Source organism: Pyrus communis, chromosome 5, assembly GCF_963583255.1.
Source record: "Pyrus communis chromosome 5, drPyrComm1.1, whole genome shotgun sequence".
NCBI classification, from domain to species: domain Eukaryota; kingdom Viridiplantae; phylum Streptophyta; class Magnoliopsida; order Rosales; family Rosaceae; genus Pyrus; species Pyrus communis.
Genome location: NC_084807.1, coordinates 18,550,766 through 18,577,701, shown reverse-complemented (window position 1 = coordinate 18,577,701; position 26,936 = coordinate 18,550,766). Strand labels below are relative to the sequence as shown.

Here is a 26,936-nt window from a genome sequence, read left to right as displayed (position 1 = left end):
TGTGGATGCAAAATTCTTTCTCCTTGCTCTTGGGCAAAATTGCACCTACAAAACAAATAACACCTTAGCTCAAGGCCAAGAGCCCCACACGCCCACGATAAATGTAATTTTTGGGGGGGGGGGGGTGGGTTTAGCCGAAGAACCTCTGATGCCAAAGTTAGAATTTTGAGGGAAAAGTGTTTGGAGAATTTAGAGAATTTAGCAAGAGAATTGGAATTGAGTTTTGGAGAGAATGTGGGGGTTTATATAGGGGTGTGGCCAACCCCCTTGGGAGAGGAAGGACCGGCCACTTGGATGGTTTTGTGGGTTAGGTTCTTGATTTGTGGTTAGTTAGCTAATTAATATAATAAAAGATGAATGATTTGGGGGTTACCTTGCGGAGAAGATATGATAAGGATGGATGAAATAGGTTATAAATAAATACCTATTTTGGGCACTTTTGACTTGATTGAGGGATGATTGTCCATTGCTCGTGCGTAGGAATTCCAGTCTGCCTTAAGGGTAATTTCGTCCTTTTCACCCAAGAACCACGTGTCATCTCTATATTCTTCTTGATTATTTTTTGCCACACACCCATGTAGGGGTCCAACATCAAAACCTCGAGCCCATCATGAAAAGATCATCGTCCTTGTAATGCTGTGGTCTTGTAAAGTAAAAATTGGGTGGCGGGGGTTTCGGCCGTCAAGAAAGAAGTCCCTTTTATGACAAGATTAGGTGGGGATTGGTTTAGGCCGAAGCTTTGTTGTCATAGTCCCTTAGGGTATGTTTTGGATGAGGATTTTTCGAGTACTAAGGAATTGAGGTCAAGCTATGAATGAATAAATAGAGGGGATTCGAAAAAGGTCCTCCATGAACATTACAATGGCACGTGAGACGGTTTTGTAAATAACACCAGAATTATGCCTTTCCGAGTACGAAGTTGTAGACACCTAGGGTTAGTTTGTCGTGCAAATTTGTAATCAAAGAAATTGTAATCTTAACTTTATTGTACAATTGCGATGATGCTTGGTTTGATCAAGTTTGTTGACTTTTTAGTGACAAGTCTGTATTGTCCTTTTTGAAATACCGATCGTCTTGAACTTTGAATGAAATTTTCATTTGATTCAAAAGATAAAAATTGAAGCTAAAGTGGATATGAACTAATTAATCCAAGATCACCAATATGTGACCCAACTCCCATGCCTAAAGGTGCTCACCTGCTCGAAATTCCATAAACTCAGTTAATGAAATGTTTTGATTTTGATAGAGACCATTTGATAATCATTTGGTTTTTTGTTTTTTTTTTTTTTTGTTTTTTTGGTTTTTTTCACTTTTTGTTTGAAATCTTGTTTGATAATTATTTTCATTTTTTTAAAAATAAAAATAAAAACTAAAAACCAAAAAATGAAAACTGAAGGCCAAAATTTGAAAACTGACAGAAATAGTTTTTAGTTTCCATTATTACTTTTTAAAGTGAAAGTAGTTACCAAATAAGATTTAAGTTTCTAAGTTTTCAAGAGAGTGAAAATTAAAAACAAAATGGTTATCTAACGGCCTGTTAATGTATTAAATCTAATGAGAGCATTTTTGCTCACCATAATAACTATGGTGTATGCTCACCATACACCTAATCAATTGACACATGTCATTTCACCTAACTCTAGTTAACTTTTACATTAAATGTTTGTTTTTCAATTTTGAAAAAAATTAACCAAGATTAAATAAAATAACACGTGTCAATTGATTAGATATATGATGAGTATACACCATAATTTATGACGGTGAGCAAAAATGCTCCCAAATCTAATTAGCATCAATTGATTTCAATTATTCACAACTTATGAAACTTCGAAATTCCCACCAGAGAAAAAGAAAACATGAAACGAATTGGCGAAGTTGAAACGTTTTGGCTTTATAATGATTATTATATATATATATTTGCATGAATAGTTAAGCATATGTAATCAAGGTGTAAATGATTGTAAAAATAGAAACTAGATATTATATTTCTCCTCACCAAACTAGATATAGGCTTTCCAATCCAAACATTTCATGATCACTTAATACTACGGTTCAGTGATATTTTTCTTCACTTGTAAATGAGAAATTTTAGGTTCGATTATCGCCAAAGGCAAATTTGAACCATATTATTGCTAGCCTATTGTGAGGCTAAGCCCACCCCTTCATCTACGTGTAAATAATATCGTTTTTTAAACATTACAAAACAAAAAAAAAAAAAAAAATCTATACAATTCATGTATGTCCTAGAACCTGCAATGGGGTACCCCATATATTAGCTCAGATTAACATTTCAATTAGTAACAAAGTAGTTTGGTTCGAGCTTGACACATCCCGACCCGGAATGTCCACTAGAACTCCAAATTGAGCTATGATGGCCGACACCTAGAAGGTGACGAAGCCATAAAGTGTAGTGATGTGGAAAATGTGAATAAATTTAAACCTAAAAATGCCTAAATATAAGAGTGCGCTGGCGAGCGGGAATGAACTTATTTCACACATGATGTCAGAGCATAAGTACAGTACAGTAAAATAGGGTGAGAATTATACCATCGAAGGAATTCGTCTGCACCAAGATTTGCCAAAAGCTCTGCTACTAGAACCTGGAGGGGCGAAAAATAAGGGTTTATAAAACACATTTATTTTCCAAACATACTAACCCCTCGCTATAAATCATGTACAGTTTCCAAAAAATCGTACTACATATAAGTATGAAACCAAATGCATGTCAACAGTAAATCCAGGAGTATGCCACAACAGAATATCTCAACGGCGATATAAATATAATCATGTGCTCAACAATCTATACTAGCATGCAGGTGGAAGTCTAGGTGGACGATCCGGGTCGAGGTATGTCAGAGCTCATCCAATATTTATTGTAACCTTCATTTGAACTCAATAATATATCAAAAAAATTATCTAGTTGGAAATATACTCACTACTACAAAATTGGCTTATTGTGCCGGTTAGTGGTGGCGATTTTATACTGTTACTGTCAGATAAAATGTTTTCCAACATGTTTGAAAAGTGCCGGAAAATAAAATATTACTGTCGGTTATATCTTACAAGAATAATGAAGTGGGCCCTTAATGTCACATCCCACCTTGGGCCCTACCACATCCCGGGCTCGACTCCACCGGAGCACGATATTGTCCGCTTTGGGCCCCTACCACACCCTCACGGTTTTGTTTCTGGGAACTCACGAGCAACTTCCTAGTGGGTCACCCATCCTGGGATTGCTTTCGCCCAAACTCACTTAACTTCGGAGTTTCGATGGAACCCGAAGCCAGTGAGCTCCCAAAATGCCTCGTGCTAGGTAGAGATGAGAATATACATATAAGGCTTACAAGATCCACTCCCCTGGGCGATATGGGATCTAACAATCCACCCCCTTAGGGGCCCGACGTCCTCGTTGGCACACTTCCAGTCAGGGATTGGCTATGATACCAAATTGTCACATCCCGACCCGAGCCCCTACCACATCTCGGGCTCGCCTCCACCGTAGCACGATATTGTCCACTTTGGGCCCCTACCACACCCTCACGGTTTTGTTTCTGGGAACTCACGGGCAACTTCCCAGTGGGTCACCCATCTTGGGATTGCTTTCGCCAAACTCGCTTAACTTCAGAGTTCCGATGGAACCCGAAGCCAGTGAGCTCCCAAAATGCCTCGTGCTAAATAGAGATGGGAATATACATATAAGGCTTACAGGATCCACTCCTCTGGGCGATGTGGGATCTAACACTTAACTCCATTAGATACATTTTTTAAATAATTTTAACCAATTCTAGCGAATATATCCTACATGAATAAGTAATGTGTCAAATCTGTTAATTATTTTCGAATTTTTTATACTAACTCTGGCGGTTATAACCGACACAAATATTTTCAAATTTTTATACTAATTCTGGCGGTTATATCCGACACAAATTGTGTCAAAATATTATATTATTTTCAATTTTTTTTAACCCATTACTTTTGATTAAACTTTCTTAAAAAATACTATATTATATTAAAATAATAGTGATTTTATTTTTTATAACCGTCGAAATTTTGGGTCCCGGTACCTAATTTTTGAATGTTTTTTTTTTTTTTTTTTTACTTTTTAGACATGCTATCTCAGAGTACATACAAACATATTTGACGGTTGGATCGTTGAAACTAGTTTCGTAGAATGCATATCATGTCAAATTGATAGATTTAACAAACACTTAAGAGTTAATATTATACTTCCATTAAGTATAAAATAAGATTTATCCACTAGTGTAAATATTTTAAATTGAAGATCGAATTCATTCATTGCATTCTTATAGAGTCGAGGAGTGTAGCTGTAAAAAAATCATCAAATTGGAGCTAAAATAACTGTTAAATTGTGATTTTTTGTTTATAACCATCGAAAACTTTTGTCCTGTTACCTAATCTCTAAATGTTTGTTTTTTGCGATTTTTTACGTATGCGACCTCGGAGTGTGTACGAACAAGTTTGACGGTTGGATCGTTGAAAAATGTTTCATAGAATGTGTATTGCATCAAAACGGTAGATTAAAAAACACTTAATGTTATACTTCCTCATCAAGTATAAAATAAGATTTTATGGTATCCACTAGTATAAATATTTTAAATTGAAGATTGAATTCATTCAATGCATTCTTAGACCAACTCCAATGGTGGGCTAAAAGCCAAATTACCCCCCAAAATTTCCCCCCAAACCCACTCCACCCAAGAGGAAATTTTGGGCTAAATGCTAAATGCTAAACCAATGCCAAATTCCCCCCAAAATTTAGCCCAGAAATCGGAGTGGACTCTACCCAATATTTATCGGAATTTAAATTTTTTTAGATTAAAATGTTCATAAAATTAATTTACGATGGTCTACATATTTTTTTTTAAAATTTAATTTAACAAAAAAAATAGCCTAAGTTCATTCTTTAATAATTCCGGGTTAAAATTTTAGGCTAGAACGGTTGGAGCAGAAAAACTATTTCTGGGCTAAAAGCTAAATTTTCCGGGCTAAAAAATTTGGCTTTTAGCCCAACCATTGGAGATGGCCTTATAGGGTTGAGGAGTGTAGCTGTAAAAAATCATCAAAATTTGAGCTAAAATAACCGTTAAATTATAATTTTTCGTTTATAACCGTCGAAAACTTTTGTTCCGTTATGTAATCTCTGAATGTTTTTTTTTTGTGATTTTTTACGTATGCGAACTCGAAGTGTGTACAAACAAGTTTGACAGTTAGATCATTGAAAAAAGTTTTGTGGAATGTGTATCACGTCAAAATGGCACATTAAATAAAAACTTAAGAGTTAATGTTATACTTCCATTAAGTATAAAATAAGATCCACTAGTGTAAACATTTTAAATTGAAGATCAAATTTATTCATTGCATTCTTATAGGGTTAAGGAGTGTAGCTCTAAAAAATCATTGAAATCGGAGCTAAAATAACCGTTAAATTGTAATTTTTCGTTTATAACCGTTGAAAACTTTTGTTCCGTTATGTAATCTCTGAATGTTTGTTTTTTACGATTTTTTATATATGAAATCTTGGAATGTGTACAAATAAGTTCGACAGTTGGATCATTGAAAAAAGTTTGGTAGAATGCATATCGCGTCAAAACGGTAGATTAAACAAACACTGAGAATTAATATTATACTTCCATTAAGTATAAAATAAGATTTTGTGGTATCCACTAGAATAAATATTTTAAATTGAAGATTGAATTCATTCATTGCATTCTTATAGGGTCGAGGAGTGTAGTTGTAAAAAAATCATCAAAACCGGAGCTAAAATAACCATTAAATTGTGATTTTTCGTTTATAATCGTCGAAAACTTTTGTTCCGTTACCTAATCTCTGAATTTTTTTTTTTTTGCGATTTTTTACGTATACAATCTTGTAGTATCTACTAATTAACAAGTTTGATGGTTAGATTATTGAAACTAGTTTTGTAGAATGCATATCTCCGTTAAATTTGCCTAAATTTTGAAGTGGGAAAAGTAATTTATGCTAAATTTTTATTTATATTTTTCAAGTATTGATTAGACAATATTTAGTTTGTGTCATGACATTTTCATTGTACAATTATCTTTTTGCTTCTTTTTCACATATTTTACATGGGTTATTATCTATTAAACCAAACAATTATTTATTTAATTTTTAAAAACGTGTTCTATTTAAATATATATTATTTATTTATTTATTTATTAAACCAAACAATTATTATTTTATTTTTTAAAATCATAACAAAATTTTGGGGGGAATTTAAAATTTTGGGAAGGAATTTTGCCGCCATTTTTTTATGTCGGTTATAACCGACAGTAATGAAAATGTTTTTGTCCGTTTGTATTTAAAAAAAAAAATGTTTCTGTCAGTTTTAACTGACAGAAATGAAAATTTTCCAAAATAAAACCCTTCCATCTCTTCCTTGTGCCGGTGCCTTCTCCCTTCCCCCTTCCTTCCCCCTTTTCTCCTTTCCTCATTTCATTCTCCTTCTCTTCTCCCCTTCTCCTTCTCGCTTCAATCACCATGGATGAACAATTGAGGAGCAACATTCCGAAACCAGTACGTTTTAAATTATTTGTATTATGTTCAGTTTGTGTTGTAAATTTTGATTATGTTATTAAATCGAGTTTGTACTTTGAATCTTGACTTGAGATACCTTATCAAATATTATGCATAAATTGAAAATTGGTCTTTGTTTAGAGCTTTTATGTAGGTTTTCTTTTTGTAAATATGCATTACCAATGTTTTTTTGTTATTAACAAGGAGCAATGCCTCAATGGAGAACTCGGAGCTATGGAATCCCAAATTGTATATTTTTCCTCTGACGAAGAATTGGTGCTTGATTAAGGAAGATGAAAAGGAAGTCAAATATAGGTATATTTTTTCTTTTTTTTTACAAATTGTATAAATAGTAAAAGATTATAATCATAATTAACGAACTGATATATATATATATATATGAATATATGTTTTATTTTTAGTATTATTTATTCAATTATTAGTTTTGTTTATGTTTATTTAAATTGTCCTTTTTATATTTTTTATTATTAATATATTTTCTGTCGGTTTTATCCGAGAGAGAATGCTCTTATTTATTCATTATTAATAAATTCTCTATTGATTATATCCCACACAAGTTCTGTCAGTTTTAGAGTATTTGCTGTCAGTTTTATCCGACAAAGAATGCTCTTATTATTCATTATTAATATATTCTCTGTCGGTTATATCCGACACAAGTTCTGTCGGTTTTAGAGTATTTTCTGTCAAAAAATTCATTTCATGACGTTAGCAATTCTATCGCTTATTATATCCGCCACTGCATCCATTTTCTGTCGGATTTTGCTTAATATCCAACAATAATATATGTTTATTATCAGTTTTCATAGCGACACTAATAAATGGTTTCGTAGTAGTGACTTCCTTGATTTTTATTCTGTGGCACATATGAAATGCAAATGAAAATAATATAGGTAAATATAATTAAGACAGAGATAAGAGAAGTATGACGTTTATCATTAACGGATTTTTAAAAAAATATTACTCATATAAGAAGTGTATAATTAAAATTTTAAAATATCAGTAATAATTCTCTTGTTAAATAACATTATTCTCTCCAAATTGTTCCTTTGCGGAAATTTTATTCAATTAGTGTGTTGCTCTTTGAATAGTTAGATTAGATCAGTACTTTTTGTTTGGCATGGGGCAACTTGACTTTGTCAATGTATTCTATTATATATCTAGCAAGGTACGCCTGCCGTATTTATTTTACAAGGATGGCACAACGAAACTAAGAACTTCAAAAGAGCGTATTTGTCAACCCATAAAAATACAAGTGCCATTTCGAACAAGATTTGGGTAAATAAAGTGTACTTGTTTCTAGATGAGTCATGACATGCGATTACTATTGCAACGTTTTTATTTTGCAGATAAACTTAGGCAGACTAGAAGTTGTACTCGTAATATGGATGCGAGTACTGTCCTTAATTAATCTATTGCTCGATCTTTTAACCGCTTAATCACGAAATTTGGTTAACCTTGTTGACTGTATGGATGAATGATGGATCTAGTTTCTTAATTAATCTCCAATTTGGGAAATGATGTATCCATTTGTTTGTTTGTTTTTTTTCCGAGTAAAAGCAATAGTGATTTATTGATATTTAAGCATTACAATCATCAAGTAAGGCGTCATAGATAATATTCAGAAATCTCAAAATTAATAAAAATCATATTGAGAAAATAAAGTTAAGTTGGCTTATCTACGTGTCATGACGCATATCTGACATGAGTAATGCGATAATTGGATAGAACCCCTAGGTAGAATTTGATATCCATTTGTTTTTTATATTTGAAAAGCAATGTTTTATCATGGAAAGAAAGATAATTAAAGATGGAATCAATGGATTTAAAAACCCTCAAATTCTCCATCTCCTATAAATGAAAGAGTTAAGACGAACCCCTTGAACGCTCTGACCAAGTCTTTGAAACCGAGTCGGAAGGAAACATGTCCAAACGGACTGTGTCGGGTTCACATCTCACGTCATTACAATATTTTGCCTTTTCCGACTTGGTTTAATTTCAATCTCATAAAGAATCCCCAACCGAAAATACCAACAAGAGGATTACTTTTTATTTTATTTTATACAAACAATATTTTACTTAAATCTAATACAAAGTATATAAGTTGAATTCGAATTTACAAAGAAAAACAAGTTTAGTTAATATAATTATGTCCACGTCTGCAATAAAACAACCAACACGGTTTTCATCTAGATCAAAAAGATAAAAAAAGTGGGGCCACTGCGGAACAAGAAAAATGGAACATAGGGAGGGACCCGAAATATTCGTGTTTTATTTCACTATTCTTCCATTTCTGCACAATGACTTGGCAGGTTCTAGGAAATTTATATTAACTCGGTTTTGTGGTCTCTATGATATTGACGGCAACGGAAAGCCATGGAAAAGTTGTTCAAATTTGTATGCATCTGGTCCAATTAAATACCGAGAAAGCAATGTAGATTGAAAGAAGCTTGTTTTGTTTGATAGCCATTGTTTGTTCTAACATGTTTTTCGACCCTAGATTCAAAGATTGTCACAATCTTAATCAAGTTCTTGAGACTTAGTCTTGATATTCACACTATTGATGTGATGTTCTTATACAATATATATCTTTTTGGGCTTGAGATATTAGATTTGGACTGAGATGAGGCAACTCGAGTTGAGAAACCATGGTTCTCGACTCAACGGTGATTCCTCAGGCCAATTAGCTTTTTTAGCTCATAAAGACATGATTCGACCAAGACCTAATGGAAGTAAGATTACTACGCGATTAGACTTGGACGTGGCTCAGTCGAGTCCTGGTTGAATTGAAATTGCTAAAGATCATATCGGATTTTGATAAGATTCGAATTATTCTAGGAATCAAAACCCATGACTAATCAAATAAGAATGAACTAAATGCATAAAGAGACTAGCTAGGTTCAAAATCCTAGTTCAAGTCAAAGAAGCCGAGACCAACTAGAGATCGAGTTTCAGTTCAAGAGGGGATTGAAGAGATAATGTCAAGAATATCCAAGTGGGTGCCGAAAAGGTATAACCCTGTCAAACCTCTACCTCAGTAAGCTTGGTTGAAATCCACCCTTATAAATAGAAGTAGTTGTGCAACGTGAAAAGTCTCCTCAAATCAACACACAAACTCAAATGATCTATGCAGAAGCTCGCTCCATGCAAAACCTTCTCACATCCTTGAGAAAAATACTAATTATTATAACCCTTTCGTCAATACATCTTTAGTTTGGATTAATAGCATTGTGTTGGCAACCGGCAACATCTTCAGTTTGGATTAATAGCAATAGAGCCTGAGAACTAGGCGATCGAGGAGCATCTTTAGTTTGGACTAACAACACTGCTTCTATTTCGATTGGTTACCTATCCAAGTCTCTATCGGCAAGAAGCCCTTGATTCTCTCACTGAAAGAGGTCACTTCATTAGCTTTCTTAGCAAAGTGAGGTGTTACTCAATTTACTTAGTGTTCAACACATTGAAAGCCAAAACTTTATTTATTTAACTTCCCAATAAAGGCAACCTTGTCTTCAAGTTTCTAGAACCTTAGGACAAGAGGTATTTTTTCCTCAACCACAGTTGCTCAAGTGTAGAAGTCAGCAGTGCGTTTGACACCAAACCACCACATTCATTTCAACTGTGTAACTGAGCTCGATCGCGAGTTGGCAAGTCTACATCTACAAGAAATATGTAGTTAGTTTAGTAGTTGGCAAGTCTGCATCCATTTCAATATTGATGAAATGAATCAGAGCAAGAGTGTGTAATACACGTGATTAAAAATATTTAATCATGCACCGAGATTCTGTTTCGTTTTAACCCTTCCTAATATTTTATAAAAATAAGGTTGCAAGCAACAAGAAAAAGTTAACAAGAGGAATAATGCATTGAACTATTGCAATTGCAACAGCTAGTATTAAGGAATAAAAACACTTGCTTTGATGTTAGTATCTTAAGCTTTAAGATTCCCAAATTGCAAGATAAATGGGGAATTCAGTAGAAGCAATCACCACATGCTTTTCATAAAAAAAGAATAAAATTCTTTCTTTAAACCAATTTGTTTCGACAAGTGCACTTCCAACTCATATTAGTTTTATTATTCTTTTAACTACCATGTTGAGAACTCAATTACTTGTTTTATTAAGGTTAAAAATTACCATGCTCAATAATGAGGGCTTCTTTGTTTCTTGGATGAAATGGTGGCTTAACTGGATAAGTCATGTGAAGAATATGTTATATGTCATGTGTTTAAATTTAAGCCCTATAGGTTTATTTGACTATTTTGTTTTTTCAAGTACGTTGAAAAGAACAGAATAAAAAATAAGCAAAGGGACAAGTCACGTATCAATATATATGTTAATATATGTTCTTAAATGAGACTAAAAAGGGAATTGTTTAACAATTTTTGATGGTGCGTGAGGCAAAATATGGTGTATAAAAATAAAACGGGGTGTGTAAAAATTATCACCCTTTAGTGTAAACAAGAGGACATCATCTATGTTGTTTGCAATGTTAAGAAAGTAGGAGGCAAAGCCAATTACTTTCTATCCCTTGAGATAAGACTAAAAGGTTTTAGCATGTAATGGTTTTCTACATGGTACGTAGCAGAGAAAATAGTTAAAAGGTCGAAAATCATGATATATAGGAAAATAACTGTAGTAGATGTTCATATATTGGGATTTGGATCCTCTCCTCTTCTGAGCTCAGAAATTTAAGCCTCCTGATCAAATCACATGAACTGTTGAATTTTGATTCAATGGTTGCAATTATTATAATTTTTAAAAAGATTCCTGTTTGTAACCGTTGGATCAAAATTTAATAATCCGTGTGATTTGGTCAGGAGGCTCAAATTTCTGAGCTCAGGAAAGGAAAGTCCTATATGTTGGATTACAAACTGACAGTCTTGAACTTGACTGTTTGTGCTTTAAAAAATTCGATATATGTTGGTTATTCACTTTAGTTATCTATCTATTTTTTGATGAATTAATTATGTTTTTCCTTATATACTCTAAGCTGCGATTGTGATGTTCATTAATCTTCTAGATGGCTTTAAAAGAAAATTTCTTGCTTATATATATATATATATAGTGAAGTGTTATTAGTACTCCAAAAATTTCATTCTACACTCCTCATAAGTGTATTTTTCTTTTCTAATATAGAAAGTTTGGAGTGTAGAATGAGATTTTTGGAGTGCTAATAACAATTCCCTATATATATATATATATATATATATATATATATATATATATATATATATATATATATATATATATATATATATATCTATGGACGGTTTCTCCTCATGAGCTAGATTGCTAGGTCGTGATAAAATTAGTTAATTTGAAAATGGTAATCCTATCCATGTCTCTTTTATTTTCGACACATTCTTTTTAGTTTTAAACCATTAGATCGAAAAAAACGAAAGAAGAACAAATAATAGAAATTAATTGAGAGTGTGTGAAAAATAAAAATAAATGTGTGAATAGTAAAACCCTTTAAAAAGTATGAAATTTCACATCATCATTAAATCAAAGTAAATAAAAAAAACCAGTAATCAGAAAACAACAAGATAACTTTAAAAACAAGAATTAATGGATGATTACATATTATAAGTGTCATATGATCATCCATCAATTCTTGGGTCTCTCTTTGAAAATAATGTATCTTGATTGTATAAATTTCATAACGGGAATCATTCATTTTCTTAATTTTCATAATTTCATATTGGAAACATTCAATCTTTTAATCTTCATAATTTCATATCGGAAACTATTTAGTCGTTCAAATGTAGAGAACAAAGCAATGATATACGCACCAAGTAACATATTCATGATAAATCGTCTATTTATTTGATGTGTTTGAATAATTAAACGATCTCGAATTCGAATAAAGATTAATAAATTAAACGATTCTAATCGTTGATTTTATTCAATCAAGATACGATATTCGTGAAAAGAGAATATGTGCATCCTACATAGCGGATGCAAGTATTATCCATGTCACAATAACCACCATGGAACTAGCCAGTTGAAGAGTTGAAAATGAAAACATATTATATGTATTATAGTATTTATTTAACATGCAGGCCAGGGGTAATAGAAAAAACAAAGTTTCAAGCAAATATTCAAGTGAGTATTTTATATTCCAATACGAAAAAAAAAAAAAAAAAAAAAAAAAGAAAAAAAGTGGGCGTTTCATATTTGTATTTGCGAGTTCGTGCCTCGCAGGGCTTTGTCTATCAACATCAACGTAAGCAAAAGCTCCAACATCAACGTCATTTTCAGTTTTTTATTATTTATTTCCTATTTTTATGATAAAGTTATTTTAGCGCAAATAAAATTCAATTGACAAAGTTAGTTTATTAGCAACATGGTTAGCATCTCGAAAAATATGTGTATCAACAAAATTCATTTGATAAAAGACGCCATAAGTAATTATTCAAATCAATCAACAAAACCAAAGCATTATAGTTGGAGCCTTATATAAAAAATAAGAACCAAAGTGAACATATGTTTTTATATATAAAAAAGTGATTCCTAATTGCCATTAACACTCTTAAAAAGTTATTATGTATTCTTCAAGTGAATTTGCTTCTTTATGCTTTATAACAAAACAGCGTCAGATATTTTAAAATGTTAATAACAATACTCAAATAGTTGAACAATAATATTTTAAAAGGGACTTGTTGAACCCTACAGGGATAAGACCTAGAAACTTCAAACCTTCTTCCGCGTTGCTTCTCGCCGTCATTACTACAGTTTTCTTTTAGAGAGAGAGAGAGAGAGAGAGAGAGTTTGTGAGTCTAATAATTTTCGGGGTTGAATTGGTCGCCAAGACTTTTCGTACACATTTCTCTTTAAATCTCTACTATTCGTACACATTTCTCTTTAATTCTCTACTATTTTGCCTTCTCTTTAAATCTATTCTTTTTCTTAGGGCCAAAAGAAAATCAAATTAGTTAAGTTTTCTTCAGTCAAATCTGTCTCTTTTCCTTATCTTTTCCCATCATCTTTTCTCATCCCCTTATATCCACCCCCTCTTCTTCCCACTTTCACTAACAAATTCAAGCACACAACGTTTCCCTTCTCTCCATAACATCACAACTCTCTCTCTCTCTCTCTCTCTCTCTCTCTCTCTCTCTCACTACTTAAGCAAACTACCTATCAATCTTCATTTGGGAGCTTTGGTGTTTCTAGCTCAAATTTATCCATAATTTCCATAATTATCACAACTATAGTGCTTGAAGCATTATTTTTAGTTTCTTTTTAAGTTCACTTTTTTTGTAAATGGAGAAGAGGAAGAGCATGGAGTGGGAGCAGAAGAGTCTAACCAATGAGCTAACTCAAGGGAAGGAGCTGGCGGAGCAGCTGCTGAGCCAACTCCACCATTCTTCCCCACAAGAAACAAAAGACTTTCTGATTTCAAAGATACTTTTTTCATATGACAAGGCACTCTCACTGCTCACAGGCAGTGGGGATGGCTCTGATGGAGAATCCAAGCACATCCCAGCTCATGAAAGTATGTTGGAATCACCAACTTCATTTGGCAATAGTAGCCCACTGAGTGGGCTCTCTGACCAAGATTGCAAGGACAAAAATTCCTTCAAGAAGAGGTCATTTTTTTATTTGGTGTTTAATTTTTTTTAAATGGGTAGTTTTTTATTAGTTAAATTTAGTTGTTGAAATTGGATATTGATCAAATTGTTGGGATTTTTTTTGTGTTGCAGGAAAACAATGCCCAGGTGGACTAAGGAAGTGAAGGTTTCCCCTGGAACAGAGTTAGATGGGAGTCTTGATGATGGGTATAGTTGGAGAAAATATGGCCAAAAGGATATCCTTGGAACTAATCATCCAAGGTGAGAACTTTTACTTTTTGAAGTCTATATTCTAATTTATAACGACGGAATCCAAGTTAAGTGCAGAAGCGTGGTCATATTGCATCACACGAGTCAAATCTCTATTTGCTCATAGTGGGAAATTACCTTTTGCTTTTTATCATACGAGTCTGATTTAATCAATTAGTCAGTGACTCATTAATCGGGCTGCTCCTAAAATATATGCAGCACATGAAAATTAATGAAAAACACAAACACCTTTTCTTTTTCTTCTTTTTTGCTATAAAAATTATATCCACAAATTACAGAAAGATGATGATCTCTTTTTCTACAATTGCATGAAGGAGAAAAGTTCTTAGAAATTAGAACTTATCCAAATGTGACTGTAACTGGATACTAAAAGCTTCTGGTTGCTGACAGCTTGGTTTATGTGACACCAATTTTTTTGCAAGTGCGTCTGTCTACAAGTACTGTTTTTTGTCTTTTGTTTGGCCTATAGGTTTGACAATTCTTAAGCATATAGCAGTGCAGCACCTTTTAACATTAAACATTTCTTGCCCTGGTCACTGATCCAAGTCCGAAACCTGTTCTATGGGCGGCCTAAAACTACCGTGTATACACCAAAACCATGTATGGACCACAAAACAGCTGTTTGTGCTTTGGCTCAATTTGGGACCGTTGATATTTACTCAAGAAAATGCCATCTAATATTTCACTTTCAATGGTGGTCTACAATACATGTAAATTTAGTGAGACAAGAAATTAATTTCTAAAGAGGGTTTTTGTTTTCTTGCGTTGCAGAGGCTACTACAGATGCACACATCGTGGCACACAGGGTTGCTTAGCGACCAAGCAAGTACAGAAATCAGATGCAGACCCAACAACCATTGTGCTAACCTACAGGGGGTTCCATACTTGTAGCCAAGTCTCTCAGTCAGCTAGGGTTAAAGAAGAGTTCAAAGGCAACCAAAATAAAACCCTAGAAGTCGAGAAACCGAATCAATTTTCACCGGAGATGTCATTCAGTTTCGGAAGAGCAGGGCTTAGGGTTAAAACTGACCATTTGGACACTAGAGAGAATGATATATTTCCATCATTCTCCTTCCCTTCCACTCCGATTGAATCCGAAGATATTGGGGACCATATTTTTTGCGCAACTATGATGGAGAACAATTTGATGGATAACTATGCTCCAGTATTTGGATCTCCAGCAGCAACATTTGAGTCGGACTACTTGACAGTGTCACCGTGCCATGTGAGCAGTTTCGGACTAGTGCATGATGTGCAGACGTCAGAATCTGGTCTCACGGAGATAATCTCAGCTCCAACTTCAGTCACCAACTCACCAATTGGGGATTTTGATTTCTCAATTGATGATTTGGAATTTCACCCAGATTATTTTGGCTTAAAATGTTAACCTTTTCCTTCTCCACTTTGGAAAGAAAACCCCCACCCCCAACAAAAAAAAAATGCAGAGAGATAAATGAGGCTTGGGAAGAGAGGTTCCTCTGTCTAGGCAGTTATTAGAAGTAGTGTGTTAGATAGCATTTCTGTGTGTCTTTACCTTTCTTTTTCTTCTTTCCACTTTTAGCCTTATTGAATTGTAAATTCTTTGGTCCCAGAGGTTAGTGCTGATTTTAAGAAATAAAATGCAGTCTTGATCAAATTTTGAGTTAATAAGATCAAAATCTTAACAACTACCACAATTGACTGATCAGTGATCAGATGCTTTGGTCTTGGCTGGAAGCATACTCACCCATCTTTTGTGCCCACTTTAGAGTTCCATCCAATATCTCCTTGGCACCAAATTTGTACTTGAATCCAATTTTCTTCAGCTTTGAAGAACCCCAATAAATTTCTCTCTCTATATCTTCAACAAACCTAAAACAAAACAGCACTCAATGAACTTCTGGATGCATAATGTTTGGAACCATTATAGAATACATAAGCTATTACTAGCACACTAAAATGGTCATCAAACACTTTTTTCTTCCAAAAACATACATGAGAAATTGCGCTTTGAGAAGTGCAATATTACTTTTTTAGAATGCCAATGTAGCAATTCCCTAGAGTTTTCATAATAACTTGTGTAGTAACTTACTCTTTAGCAATTCTGATATCTGGATAATTTTTCTCCCAGTGAGATGCTATTTCTGCTGATGACAAATATGCACCGGCACATAGAAATCTGCCGCTGATGGAAGGCTGCTCCATGCATAATATGTGTGCCGTACAGACATCTTCAATGTGAACAAATGGAAGTTTACCCAACAATTCCTCCAAAAATCTCAGGGTTTTGTACCTCCTCTCATTTTTTGTGATCTGAGAAATGAGCACTTTCATGCTGTTAGGCATAGTAGGGAGAAATGTATCCCCTCCCACAAGGCCACAGACAATGCTAACTACTTCAAGCTCATCACTAATGTGCTTCAGCGCTTCTTTCTCTGAAAGGATCTTTGAGTGTGTATACTCCTACAAATACATGTTACCCACTTATTCGTGGTTTTTTTTCCCCGAAAATAATTAAAGTGCTGACAAATGATTGATGATGGCATTCTTAATTAGAACGCAATATGCTAGCATCAGTCATGCATGTAGAAATTTGATCCATCAATGGTGGTGATTTCTTCTTACCCGCTACTTGACAATAGCACTACTTTCTTAAGGGATTTCACAATTTTATTGGTTGTCATAAATTTGATGCTTACCATCATTGGTTGTGTGGCAAAAGGAATTGAAAGATTAAGGGGAGTCCAACAGGACTCATCCATGAATTGTTTGAAGCCGTTTCCAGAATCTTTGACTGGTGATGCAGCTACCACGGAGGCTGTGTAAATGAATCGCTTTATGGTGCCTGATTTGATGGAAGACTTCACTATGCTGTTAAGCCCAGAAACTGCAGCTTCAGATATGTCCTTGAACTATGTTCAACAGTAAACATAAGGAACTGTCTAAGTTAACATAGTAAACATAGTATATCGAATACATATATCAAATATGCTAAATATAAGTGTACATTTTTTTTAACTCTCTTTCTTCTATGGCAAGTGATAACTATAGAAGGAATATCCTGCATCGAATTGCTTAGGAAGTTTCATCAATTCATTGTTAAAACTTACAGTAAATTAAACGTGAGAATAGATCTGTACAGTTGACCTAGTTCTACTTCTAATCCCAAAATCAATTAATGAAACTCATTTTGTTTTTCTTATACTTATCTTAAGTTGTATTTGTCAATAATTTTGTCTTCAGAGACAGTGTTGGGGGTGCGCAAAAGGTGTAGTGGCATTGGGTCTTGAGTTTCCGAGGGCTCCTAAAATTTGTCCTCCTCCCTATATTATATGAGTATAAATTTTTTTTATAAAAAAGTTTTTGACTAAGAAGAAAAATCATCATCATATGATTATCTACATTACAATTGATTAAGTGGAGCCTATAAATAAATAAATTTTCCACTTTTCTTTGGTATTAAAAACTTGTGTATTACTTTCTTCCACTTTTTTATAGTTATAAAAAACCAACTTGTGTATTATTTACTTCCACAAACACAAGCGTATTTCTATATCTTTCTTTCAGTTGTGCTTCTTTTTTTCATTGATTAACCTTGAGTCATAATTTCATGGCAATTTGAAATGATTCAATTATTAAGAAAAAAATGCTAATTTCAATTAAGTTTGAATGTTGATTATTGAATTCTTTATAATATATTGTCCACATTTCTTTCTAAATAAAAATGACATTTTTATTAAATTCGCATAGAACCTCCAAAATGTCTAACACGGCCTGTCTCCCTTACTGTGTCAATATGGTTGTCTATATCGTTAATAAACTTGACTGTACTCTAGAAATGTAGTTAACCTCACCCAAAAAGGATGTGACACTACCACCCTCCCCCACCCCACGAAAAAAAAAAAAAAAAAAAGACCAGTTTAAGGTAATTTAAAATTGTCTTTTTAGCCAAAATTGTCCTTGAAATGATCATAACTCTTCACTTTGGTACCTAAGATTTAAAATGAATAGAACCAGTCCCTGAGTTTGTCCACCATCAATTATTTTGGTCATTTCGTGAAAATTTTCCGTTAAATAAGGATAAAATAAAATAAAAAATACCCTCAATTTTGTCATATCATTTGGTTCATTGTTTATTAAATTGAGTGTATTTTTATCATTTTGATCCTTATTTAACAGAGATTTTTCACAGAATGATTGAAATGATTGATATGGACAAACTTTGAGACCACTTGTATCAATTTCAAATCCTAGGGACCAACGTGAGGAGTTATACTAATCTCAATGATCATTTTGGATAAAAGGTCTTTTAAATCTAGTTAAAGTTAGGTGACTGCATTTTATAAGTATCAATCCGTCCCCTTGTAATGGTAAGAAAACATAGTGGTACCGTCAACTACAATAAACTTTGATAGAAAGGAAGGCCTACCCACAAGCACTACTTAATTCAATGCAAAATGTATGAAATCTCAAACTAACCTCCAACCTTGATCGTTCAACATAAGTTTTTTAGCAGCACTGCAAAACCAAAAGCTCATTTAACTCTTTGTTGAATTCTATAGTTTCCATAGGTTTTGAAAAATTGGATTCTGAAAATTTTGGAAGAGAAGAAGACGAAGTAAGGTGAGCAATGGAGAGTGTGTTGCTCTTTGATTTCTTGGATTTGATTACAACCTCATTCCTTCACACAAGCATGTGTTGAAGGAAATAGGTCAAAGTTATTGTTACACATACACACGCTTAGCTTGTGTAAGCAAGCCAGAGATGACGATGCTATCTGATTTCTTGAATTCAATTACAGCCTCATTCCTTCACACAAGCATGTGTTGACGGAAATATGGCAAAGTTACCATTATATATATACACACTAGCTCATGTAAGGAACCTCGCATGCATTACACGGGTTCAATTTAAAATACAATATGTTATGACAGATGGCACAATCTTAACCTATAAGCTAGTTCTAATCTCAGTCGTCTATTACAAATGTTTAGTTGCAAAGATGAACAATGAACAAAACTGAAACTCTTCATTGCAACCCGACTTCCATTGGTCTTCCTTGACTGCAATGACAGTCTCCATTCTACTATCTATTTTCTGCAACAATCCTTAAGCCTCAACACTACCTTCTAAGGTTGCTACAGCTTTAACATCAAGCAAATTTCTCAAGTAGCATAATTGATCCTTAGGCAATGCTTTTTTGTGAAAATATCTGCTAATTATTCTGATTTATAATACACTAGATTAGGGGTGGGCAAACGGGTCCTGGATTTGCGGGTCAGGGTGAGTCCAAAAATTATAAACACCAAATGAGGCGGGGCGGTTCCATGGAATTAGCAGGGCAGGGCAGGTTCTAAAATCTAGAGAAACAGGGGCCCGGCCTGAACCGTTTCCATGCTTAGCTCCGAGTCCGGCCTCATTAACCTCATATATCTCTTCCTAAATGACAACAACTTCTCCGGCGTTTTCCCCAATGTCGTTGTTTTCCCCAAATCCCTCAAATCCCATGAACCCTCAATCCCTTAACATCGGCAACTTCAACCTCAAATCCCTCAACGTTGGCGTCTTCAACCTCAAATCCCTCAACGTCAGCGTCTTTAGCCTCAAATCCCTCTTCCTAAATGACAACAACTTCCATATTCGACCTCCACTGCCTCAAAGTCGCCGTCATCGCTGGAAACAAAATCTCTGGCAAAATCCCAATGTCGCCACTCGAGCTCCACCACCTCTACGTCCTGTACTTGCAGGAAACAGGTTCACCGATCCCATTCCACTGTCGATCAGTCCCACCAGACAATCTGGTTTCCATCATCGATCAGTAAGTTACTTTTTACCATCTGGTTTCATATATAGATCATAGTTGCAGTCTGATGGATAGAGGATTAAGGTTCAATATATATGATGTGGGCCCCACAGAATTATATGATCTCTTGTGAAGCAATTATGAAATCTGAACCTTCCACTTTTAGTCTCTGAATTATATTGGTTAATCCCTTGTGAAGCAGTTCTGAAAAACTGATTAAGATAATCACAGGGAGCGTGGGCGGGCTCGTGGTGGTCGTAATTTGATCATTTTTGCTGTGGATGGTGTGCCGGAGGAGTCGCGGCAGTGGCGGAGTGGCAAGAAGGAGTAAAGGCATGAGTGAAGATTTGAACCCGTGGGGACCTGTGGGAACTGACTCGTTTCAAAAAGGCCGGGTTAGGTCCGGATCTTATTTTGAAAAATCCAAAACCCATCCCACCCCCACCCTGTTTTATTTACAAACAGGTCCGGTCCGGTTCCTTCAATTTTGGGCCTGGCCCGACCTATGCCTACCCCTACACCAGATTGATGATATTGTTCTGCGATGGATCTTTGATGAAGTGATATCTTTTATTTATGTGTTTTGATCTCTGATGAAACACTGAATTCTTTGTCATGACTATGGCAGAAGTATTATCACAGCATAAAGTTGTAGCGTCATTTTGTAATTCACCAAAATCTTCCAATACAAACTTGAGCCTCATTTATCTACAGAGAGCCTCATCTGCAAGTTCACTACCACATTTTCTTTTCGACTTCTCATTCACTGCAAGTGGTATGCTGACAAGTTTGCAATCCTTTAAGCCAAACTTATCCAAGAGTGCAAGAGCATATTTCCTTTAGTTAATGAAGATGTTATCCTCAGTTTGAATTATTCCCATCCCAAAAGAATGATAAAGTAAGCCAAGATTAGTCATCTCACATTTGTCCATCACATTCTCCTTGATTTATCTAATCAATTCTGCACAATTTTTCAGTGTATAAATATCATCCACATATATGGACACAATTAGTGATTCATCATTTATGAGTTTGATTAAGAGTTTAGCCTCACTAGAACTTCTATGAAAACCACAACTTACTAGATATGATTGTAAACACGAATTTTCCTGAAACAAGAATACGTGTACAAAATAATATGTTTATATTAATTAATGATTTTCGGGTTACAATCTCTTTGTAATTTGATCCTCTGATACGATCTCTATAAGGTGTTGATTTGTGGATGTGTGATTGATCCAAGGGCCGTCGAGGCTTGATCTTGGATAAACGGTTTGAAGTTTCTTCAAGGGGCCTTCAGGGCTTGATCTTTGAAGGTTAATGAACGGGTCTTCAAGGGGGCTTTTGGGCTTGATCTTGAATAATGGTTGTGCGGATTTCTTCAAGGGCTTTTGGACTTGATCTTGAAGGTTGATGGATGAGCGGATCTTCAAGGGCTTTTGGTCTTAATCTTGAAGAATGATTGGATGTGTGGATTTGTTAAGATTGTTGATCCAAAAGGTCATTGGGGCTTGATCTTAGGATGAACGGATGATGAACAATTAACACTTTCTTCAAGGGCCGTCGAAGCTTGATCTTGAGTTGGTGGAAGTTCTTCAAGGGCCGTTGGGGCTTGATCTTGAAGGAGGATTTGACGAAGAACGAAGAGTGCTTTCTTGATCCTTCGGGATTTGCTTGAGCTTTAGAGTTTCAAAGCTTCAAGGTTTTGGTGTGATGTAAATTCCTCCCTTTTTTCCTTTGATGGAGAAGGCTATTTATAGGCCAAGAGAATGAATCACCACCATCCTTTTTTTTTGGTGAAGTGAGTGGATGTTGTAGGTGAGATAAGTGTGTGATGTTGGTGAAGTAAGTGTGTGAGGTTGGTGAAGTAAGTGGAAGTTGTAGGTGAAATGAGTGTGTGATGTAGGTGAAATGAATAAAGGTTGTAATTTTAATACATTGGTCAACATTTATTTCACTGAAATTTCAATGTCTACAATGATTTTATCTCATCATACCAAGCCCTTGGTGCTTATTTCAATCCATGAGTTTGTAGACCTTGTCTTCTGCTCATGGTTTCACATAGCCCTTAGGTTGATCCATATATACCTCTTCTTGTAACACTGCATTCAAAAATGCTAGTTTCACATCAAACTAATTTAACTTTCAATTTCTCTGTGCAGCAAGAGTAATTAGAGTCCTTATTGTATCAAGCCTTGCAACTGGCGCAAAGTTTTCATTGAAGTCAACTCCCGGCTTTTGTGAATAACCTTTGGCCACCAATCTTAGCCTTGTGTTTCTGGATTTTTCCATCAAGATTCAATTTAGTCTTGAAAGCCAGTTTGGCACCAATCACAAATTTCTCAATCAGTCTGTCAACAAGTTTCTAATTCTAGTTTTTCCCAATCATTTCCAATTCAACATCCATAGCTTTGGACCAGGCTTCATCCTTGACTACTTTTTCAAATCTTTCAGGTTCTACTATGCATGGATTGCATCTTACATAAACTTTACTCAAACTTCTCATTTTCACATGTGCTGAACCACCGGAGCTAGATTATCCCAATTTAGTTTGAGAGTCCTAAAATACTTGAGGATAATTGACTCTCCTTCTAATTGAGCAAGATCTTGGATTTCTACCATTCCACTTGATTCAATGCAGTGTTCTAAAAATCGACCTAGGTAACGCCTAGGTGCTGGGCGGTAGAGTGCCGCTGGAATTATAGTAACCTGCATTTGGTAACAAACATCAGAGTGTTCCAATTCTAAAGGATATTCTGCCTCCAAGTTGATTCTCTACATAAAGCTTCTCTATGTTGCTTTCCAATAGCACACCCTAAGCATACTCCATTTTCTTTTGTCAATTCAAGAAGTCCCTAGACCATCTCCTTTTGCTTCAACAATTTCAAACTTGTGAACTTTAAATGTCCAAGCCTTTTGCGCCAATTCCAGACATCATCTTGAATTGTAGCCTTTCTTACAATATGATTAACATTTTTCATGAGCAATGGAAAACATCTACTACCAATGAGTTGAATTGTTGCCACCAAGTACTCCAATTTTTTGTCTTAAAAAAATACCAACTATATCATCACCAAATAACAATAAATAACCACTTTATACCATCTACCTAACACTCAACAAGTTCTCATCTAGACCGGGTACTAACCACACTTCCTTGATATATCTAGTCTCATTCTTGTTTTAAATCACCAAGGTAGATTTTCCTGTAGCTTGCACAAGATCATCATTTTCCATTTTCACCTTGAATGTCATAGATTTGTCAACATTAATCAACAAGGATTTCTGTGATGTTATATGATTTCTACATCCATTATTAATGTACCAAACACTATCTTTGTTCTTCTCAAAGAATTGCAAACATAGAACATAGAGGCTTCTTCTTCTACATGTTTAGCATGATGAATAAGTTGATTCACCTTGTTGTTGCAGTCCTTGGCTATATGACCAAATTTGTCATATCTATTATACTTAAGCTTGCTTTTGAACCAACAAGTGCCATAGTGTAATTTATCACATTATTTGCACACCTCCTTAGGATTTTCCTTATTTCCACCATGCTTCACAAATGCACTTGGTATGTTACCATTCTTAAAACCTCATTCTTCTTCTTATTCCTCCACAATTTCTTTCCCTTAGAACTATTACCTTGTGAACAATATCTAGCAATTTATGCTCAAATCTTTTTAGAGTGGCTACAACCTCAGTAGAAAATCTCATCTAGCTTCTTAGTCCCCTCAATCACAGAGACAATATTATCATACCTAGGAGTAAGACTAATTAACAGTTTCTCAATTATTCTCATGTTTTACAACTCCTCACCATACATCTTCATTTGGTTAACAAAATCAAACAATCTAGTCAAGCAGATATCATTTCATCATTTCTCATTCGAGTATATTCAAAATCTCTTCTATTACCATATAATTTCACAGTTCAAACTTGAGAATCACCTCTATATTTCTGCTTGAAGGTGTCCCAAGCAACCGTAGCCGTTATGACAGATGCCATAATCCTAGCCTATAAGCAAAGCTTACATGCATTGCACGGGTTCAACTTAGAACAACGTATGTTATGACAGATGGCATAATCCTAGCCTATAAGCTAGTTCTAATCTCAGCCGTCAATGACAATTGTTTAGTTACAAAGATGTACAGAGAACAAAACTGAAACTCCACTGCAATCCAGCTTCCATTGATCTTCCTTGACTGCAATGACAGTCTCCATTCTGCTATCCATCATTTACGACAACATTAAGCCTCAACACTCTCTTCTTTTAAGTGATCTTCTAGCCTATTGCCACTCGAGTATCTTTTCACAGATGGTATGCAAGGCTTTAAATAGGCTAGGCTAATCTTACGTGAAAACTGACTGACTTTGCTAATTCCTACCATCAAGGGATCTGATTGATTCAAATTCTCTCATCTTATTTGTCAACTAAAGTCATGCTTGAAGTGGGTTGTTTGATCAATCCTCATATCCTAACTAATTATCAATATAATTAACCAAATATTGATGACTAATATGAGAGCCACCTTTGATGAAAATATTTGGAAGTGTTACCCAGAAGAAGAAAAATTGAGATCGTTTCACACCCTTTCCAGATTTTCTAGATTTCTTTACTTTTCAGTGAACAGATAAGACGACTAAGAAATGAATTAGGATCGGAATAGCTCTGAGTTATCTTTTATGTAACCGTCGGGTCGGTGGGGTGGGGGATAAGAGATAAGAGGTTGAGGAAGTTTTAGAATAAAACCTGATAATCCTTGGGCTCATTCTGCAAAGGGGTGGCCAAGTGAAAAATATAGTTGCAGCCTTGAATTGCTTGTTCAAAGTCATAAGGACTATATATATCTGCTTCAAACAATTTCAGTCTGTTGTCTGCTTTAGGAAGACTTTGAACAAGTCCCACTTTAAATGGATCACCTACACAAATACATATTCACCATATTAATTAACTAATTTCGTGTTTAATTAATCTATGAAAATTAGAGAGCATGAGAGAGAGGAAGAGAACCAAGATTTCTCAGTGTTGCATGGACTGTGTATCCTTTCTCCAAGAGCCTTTTGACAAGTGAAGAACCAAGGTAGCTCGAGGCTCCTGTAACACAAACCCTGCAGCACTCCATTTGCAAATCAGAGCAACTTAGGCAATCCGAGGATTTAATTAAATTTGAACTTTACAATATTTACTTTGTTTTGTCTCTTTTGAGGTACCTATAAATTTAAAATGAGCTTTATTGTAAAAGATTGGCTTTTAAATTGGTGAATCTGGCACTCATAATATAATGCCAAAAGAGTCCTGCTGGATGCACGATTTTTGGAATAAGACTTTAGGCCAATCAGTGAACTGAACTGATGAATATTGTCTTAAGAAAATAGAGCGATATTTTAAACCTCGCGTAAGAACGCAGTAGAGGATTAGGTGAGAAATTGAGCGCCTTTTGTATCAGTTTTACATAAACTAATCACAATGAAGCCACAATGCATCTAGCGAAATTTTCTGATTGCGGCTGATCTATGCGGAAGCAGAGTCACAAAGAGGCCGGTCCAAACGCTCTAGAGTGTGTTGTCGGATTGAGTATCCGCACACAGAACGAAGTCATGCCATCAAGAAGTTGATGTACCAAGTGGAAATCATGCATTGACTACAAGAGGGATAACATGTTTTATGTTGCGCAGAATTTAGAGTCTGGTCTCACTGAGTAATGTGTAAGATACTATCTCTATGTGTGTCATTACCTTCTTTTTCTGACTTCTAGTCTCATTGATTTGTAAATTTTTTGATCCAAGTGGACTAATGCTAGCTGGTTTAAAGAAATAACATTGCAGTCTTGATCAAATTTGACTAAATAAGAGTTTTGAACTGCCACAATCGACTGATCATAGGAAAATAATTTATTTGGCATGTTCATTATTTGGGTACAATAATTTCTTGGCTGAAAGAAAATGAGTAATTCTTTGAATTTGTCATATGAATTAAAAAATTTAAAGTGATTTGTCACGTCAATTTTTTTAAATCATTAATTTGACATCTCACTATAACCCCATTAATTTTTCCGTTGAAAGTAAGTCACATATCTTACATATGATTTGTAAGCAAACGTGTTTCCATATCTCTCTTTCAGTTGTGCTCCAATTTTATTTTTTTTAATAGATGAACTCTAAATCATGACTTTATATTCGAGATTATTCAATTAGTAAGAGTAAAATGCTAATTTCAATTAAGTTTAAATATTGATTGTTGAGCTTTAATGTAAGAATATATTGTCCAATTTTGTTTTTTTTTAAATGAGGGCCTTTTTATCAAATTTGCACAGGGCTCCCAAAATATCAGAGACGACTTTTTAAATAAAAAAATTTACAATGATTTATGACTTCACAATATACAATGAACATATGTGATTTGAGAATCTCCGGAATCCTCACAAAGAGAATCCGGCGAGGATCCTCACTCCTAGTGAAGAACTGATGAGAAAAGGAATGAATGAATGAGCAATTTAGTACTGAAACATCTTCCAAGAACTTTAGGGGTTCAAAGCACTTTTTCTTCAAATTTAGGAACATTTGCTATGTACAACCAATTTTTTTGTAGAAGAATATTTGTGATTTTATTGCGACATCGTAGCCCATGATTGGGGACTCGAAGGGCTTTTGCTTGCCGGCAAAGGTGTGGAAGCAACTCTCAGATGAAGTGATCGAAGAAACAAAAGTGGAATTTTCGGTTTTTATTCCCAG

General features: G+C 34.7%; 2 protein-coding genes across 2 annotated transcripts; one reads left to right on the top strand and one right to left on the bottom strand.

Annotated features, from left to right (window-relative positions):
• The first annotated feature begins 13,490 nt into the window (after positions 1 to 13,490).
• LOC137735464 (probable WRKY transcription factor 53) lies at positions 13,491 to 16,052 on the top strand. Its single transcript, XM_068474891.1, has 3 exons — positions 13,491 to 14,164; positions 14,279 to 14,407; positions 15,188 to 16,052. The coding sequence occupies exons 1-3, from the start codon at positions 13,839 to 13,841 to the stop codon at positions 15,801 to 15,803; spliced, it is 1,071 nt and encodes a 356-aa protein (XP_068330992.1). The 5' UTR covers positions 13,491 to 13,838; the 3' UTR covers positions 15,804 to 16,052.
• A 36-nt stretch (positions 16,053 to 16,088) lies between these two features.
• Positions 16,089 to 25,396, bottom strand: LOC137735465 (NADPH HC-toxin reductase 1-like). The gene is made up of 5 exons (XM_068474892.1): positions 25,216 to 25,396; positions 24,955 to 25,124; positions 17,095 to 17,307; positions 16,488 to 16,858; positions 16,089 to 16,267 (listed from the first exon to the last, which is right to left on the bottom strand). Exons 1-5 carry the CDS (start codon positions 25,325 to 25,327, stop codon positions 16,108 to 16,110), a joined length of 1,026 nt encoding a protein of 341 aa, XP_068330993.1. The 5' UTR covers positions 25,328 to 25,396; the 3' UTR covers positions 16,089 to 16,107.
• Positions 25,397 to 26,936: the final 1,540 nt, after the last annotated feature.

Excerpts from the sequence above, each read along its gene's own strand:
- LOC137735465 (XM_068474892.1), bottom strand. The coding sequence starts at position 25,327 with ATGGAGTGCTGCAGGGTTTGTGTTACAGGAGCCTCGAGCTACCTTGGT. Across the intron at positions 25,125-25,215 it reads TGCAACACTGAGAAATCTTG|GTGATCCATTTAAAGTGGGA; the intron begins GTTCTCTTCCTC and ends GTATTTGTGTAG. Across the intron at positions 16,268-16,487 it reads GATATCAGAATTGCTAAAGA|GTTTGTTGAAGATATAGAGA; the intron begins GTAAGTTACTAC and ends GTTTTGTTTTAG.
- LOC137735464 (XM_068474891.1), top strand. The coding sequence starts at position 13,839 with ATGGAGAAGAGGAAGAGCATGGAGTGGGAGCAGAAGAGTCTAACCAAT. Across the intron at positions 14,165-14,278 it reads AAAAATTCCTTCAAGAAGAG|GAAAACAATGCCCAGGTGGA; the intron begins GTCATTTTTTTA and ends TTTGTGTTGCAG. Across the intron at positions 14,408-15,187 it reads CTTGGAACTAATCATCCAAG|AGGCTACTACAGATGCACAC; the intron begins GTGAGAACTTTT and ends CTTGCGTTGCAG.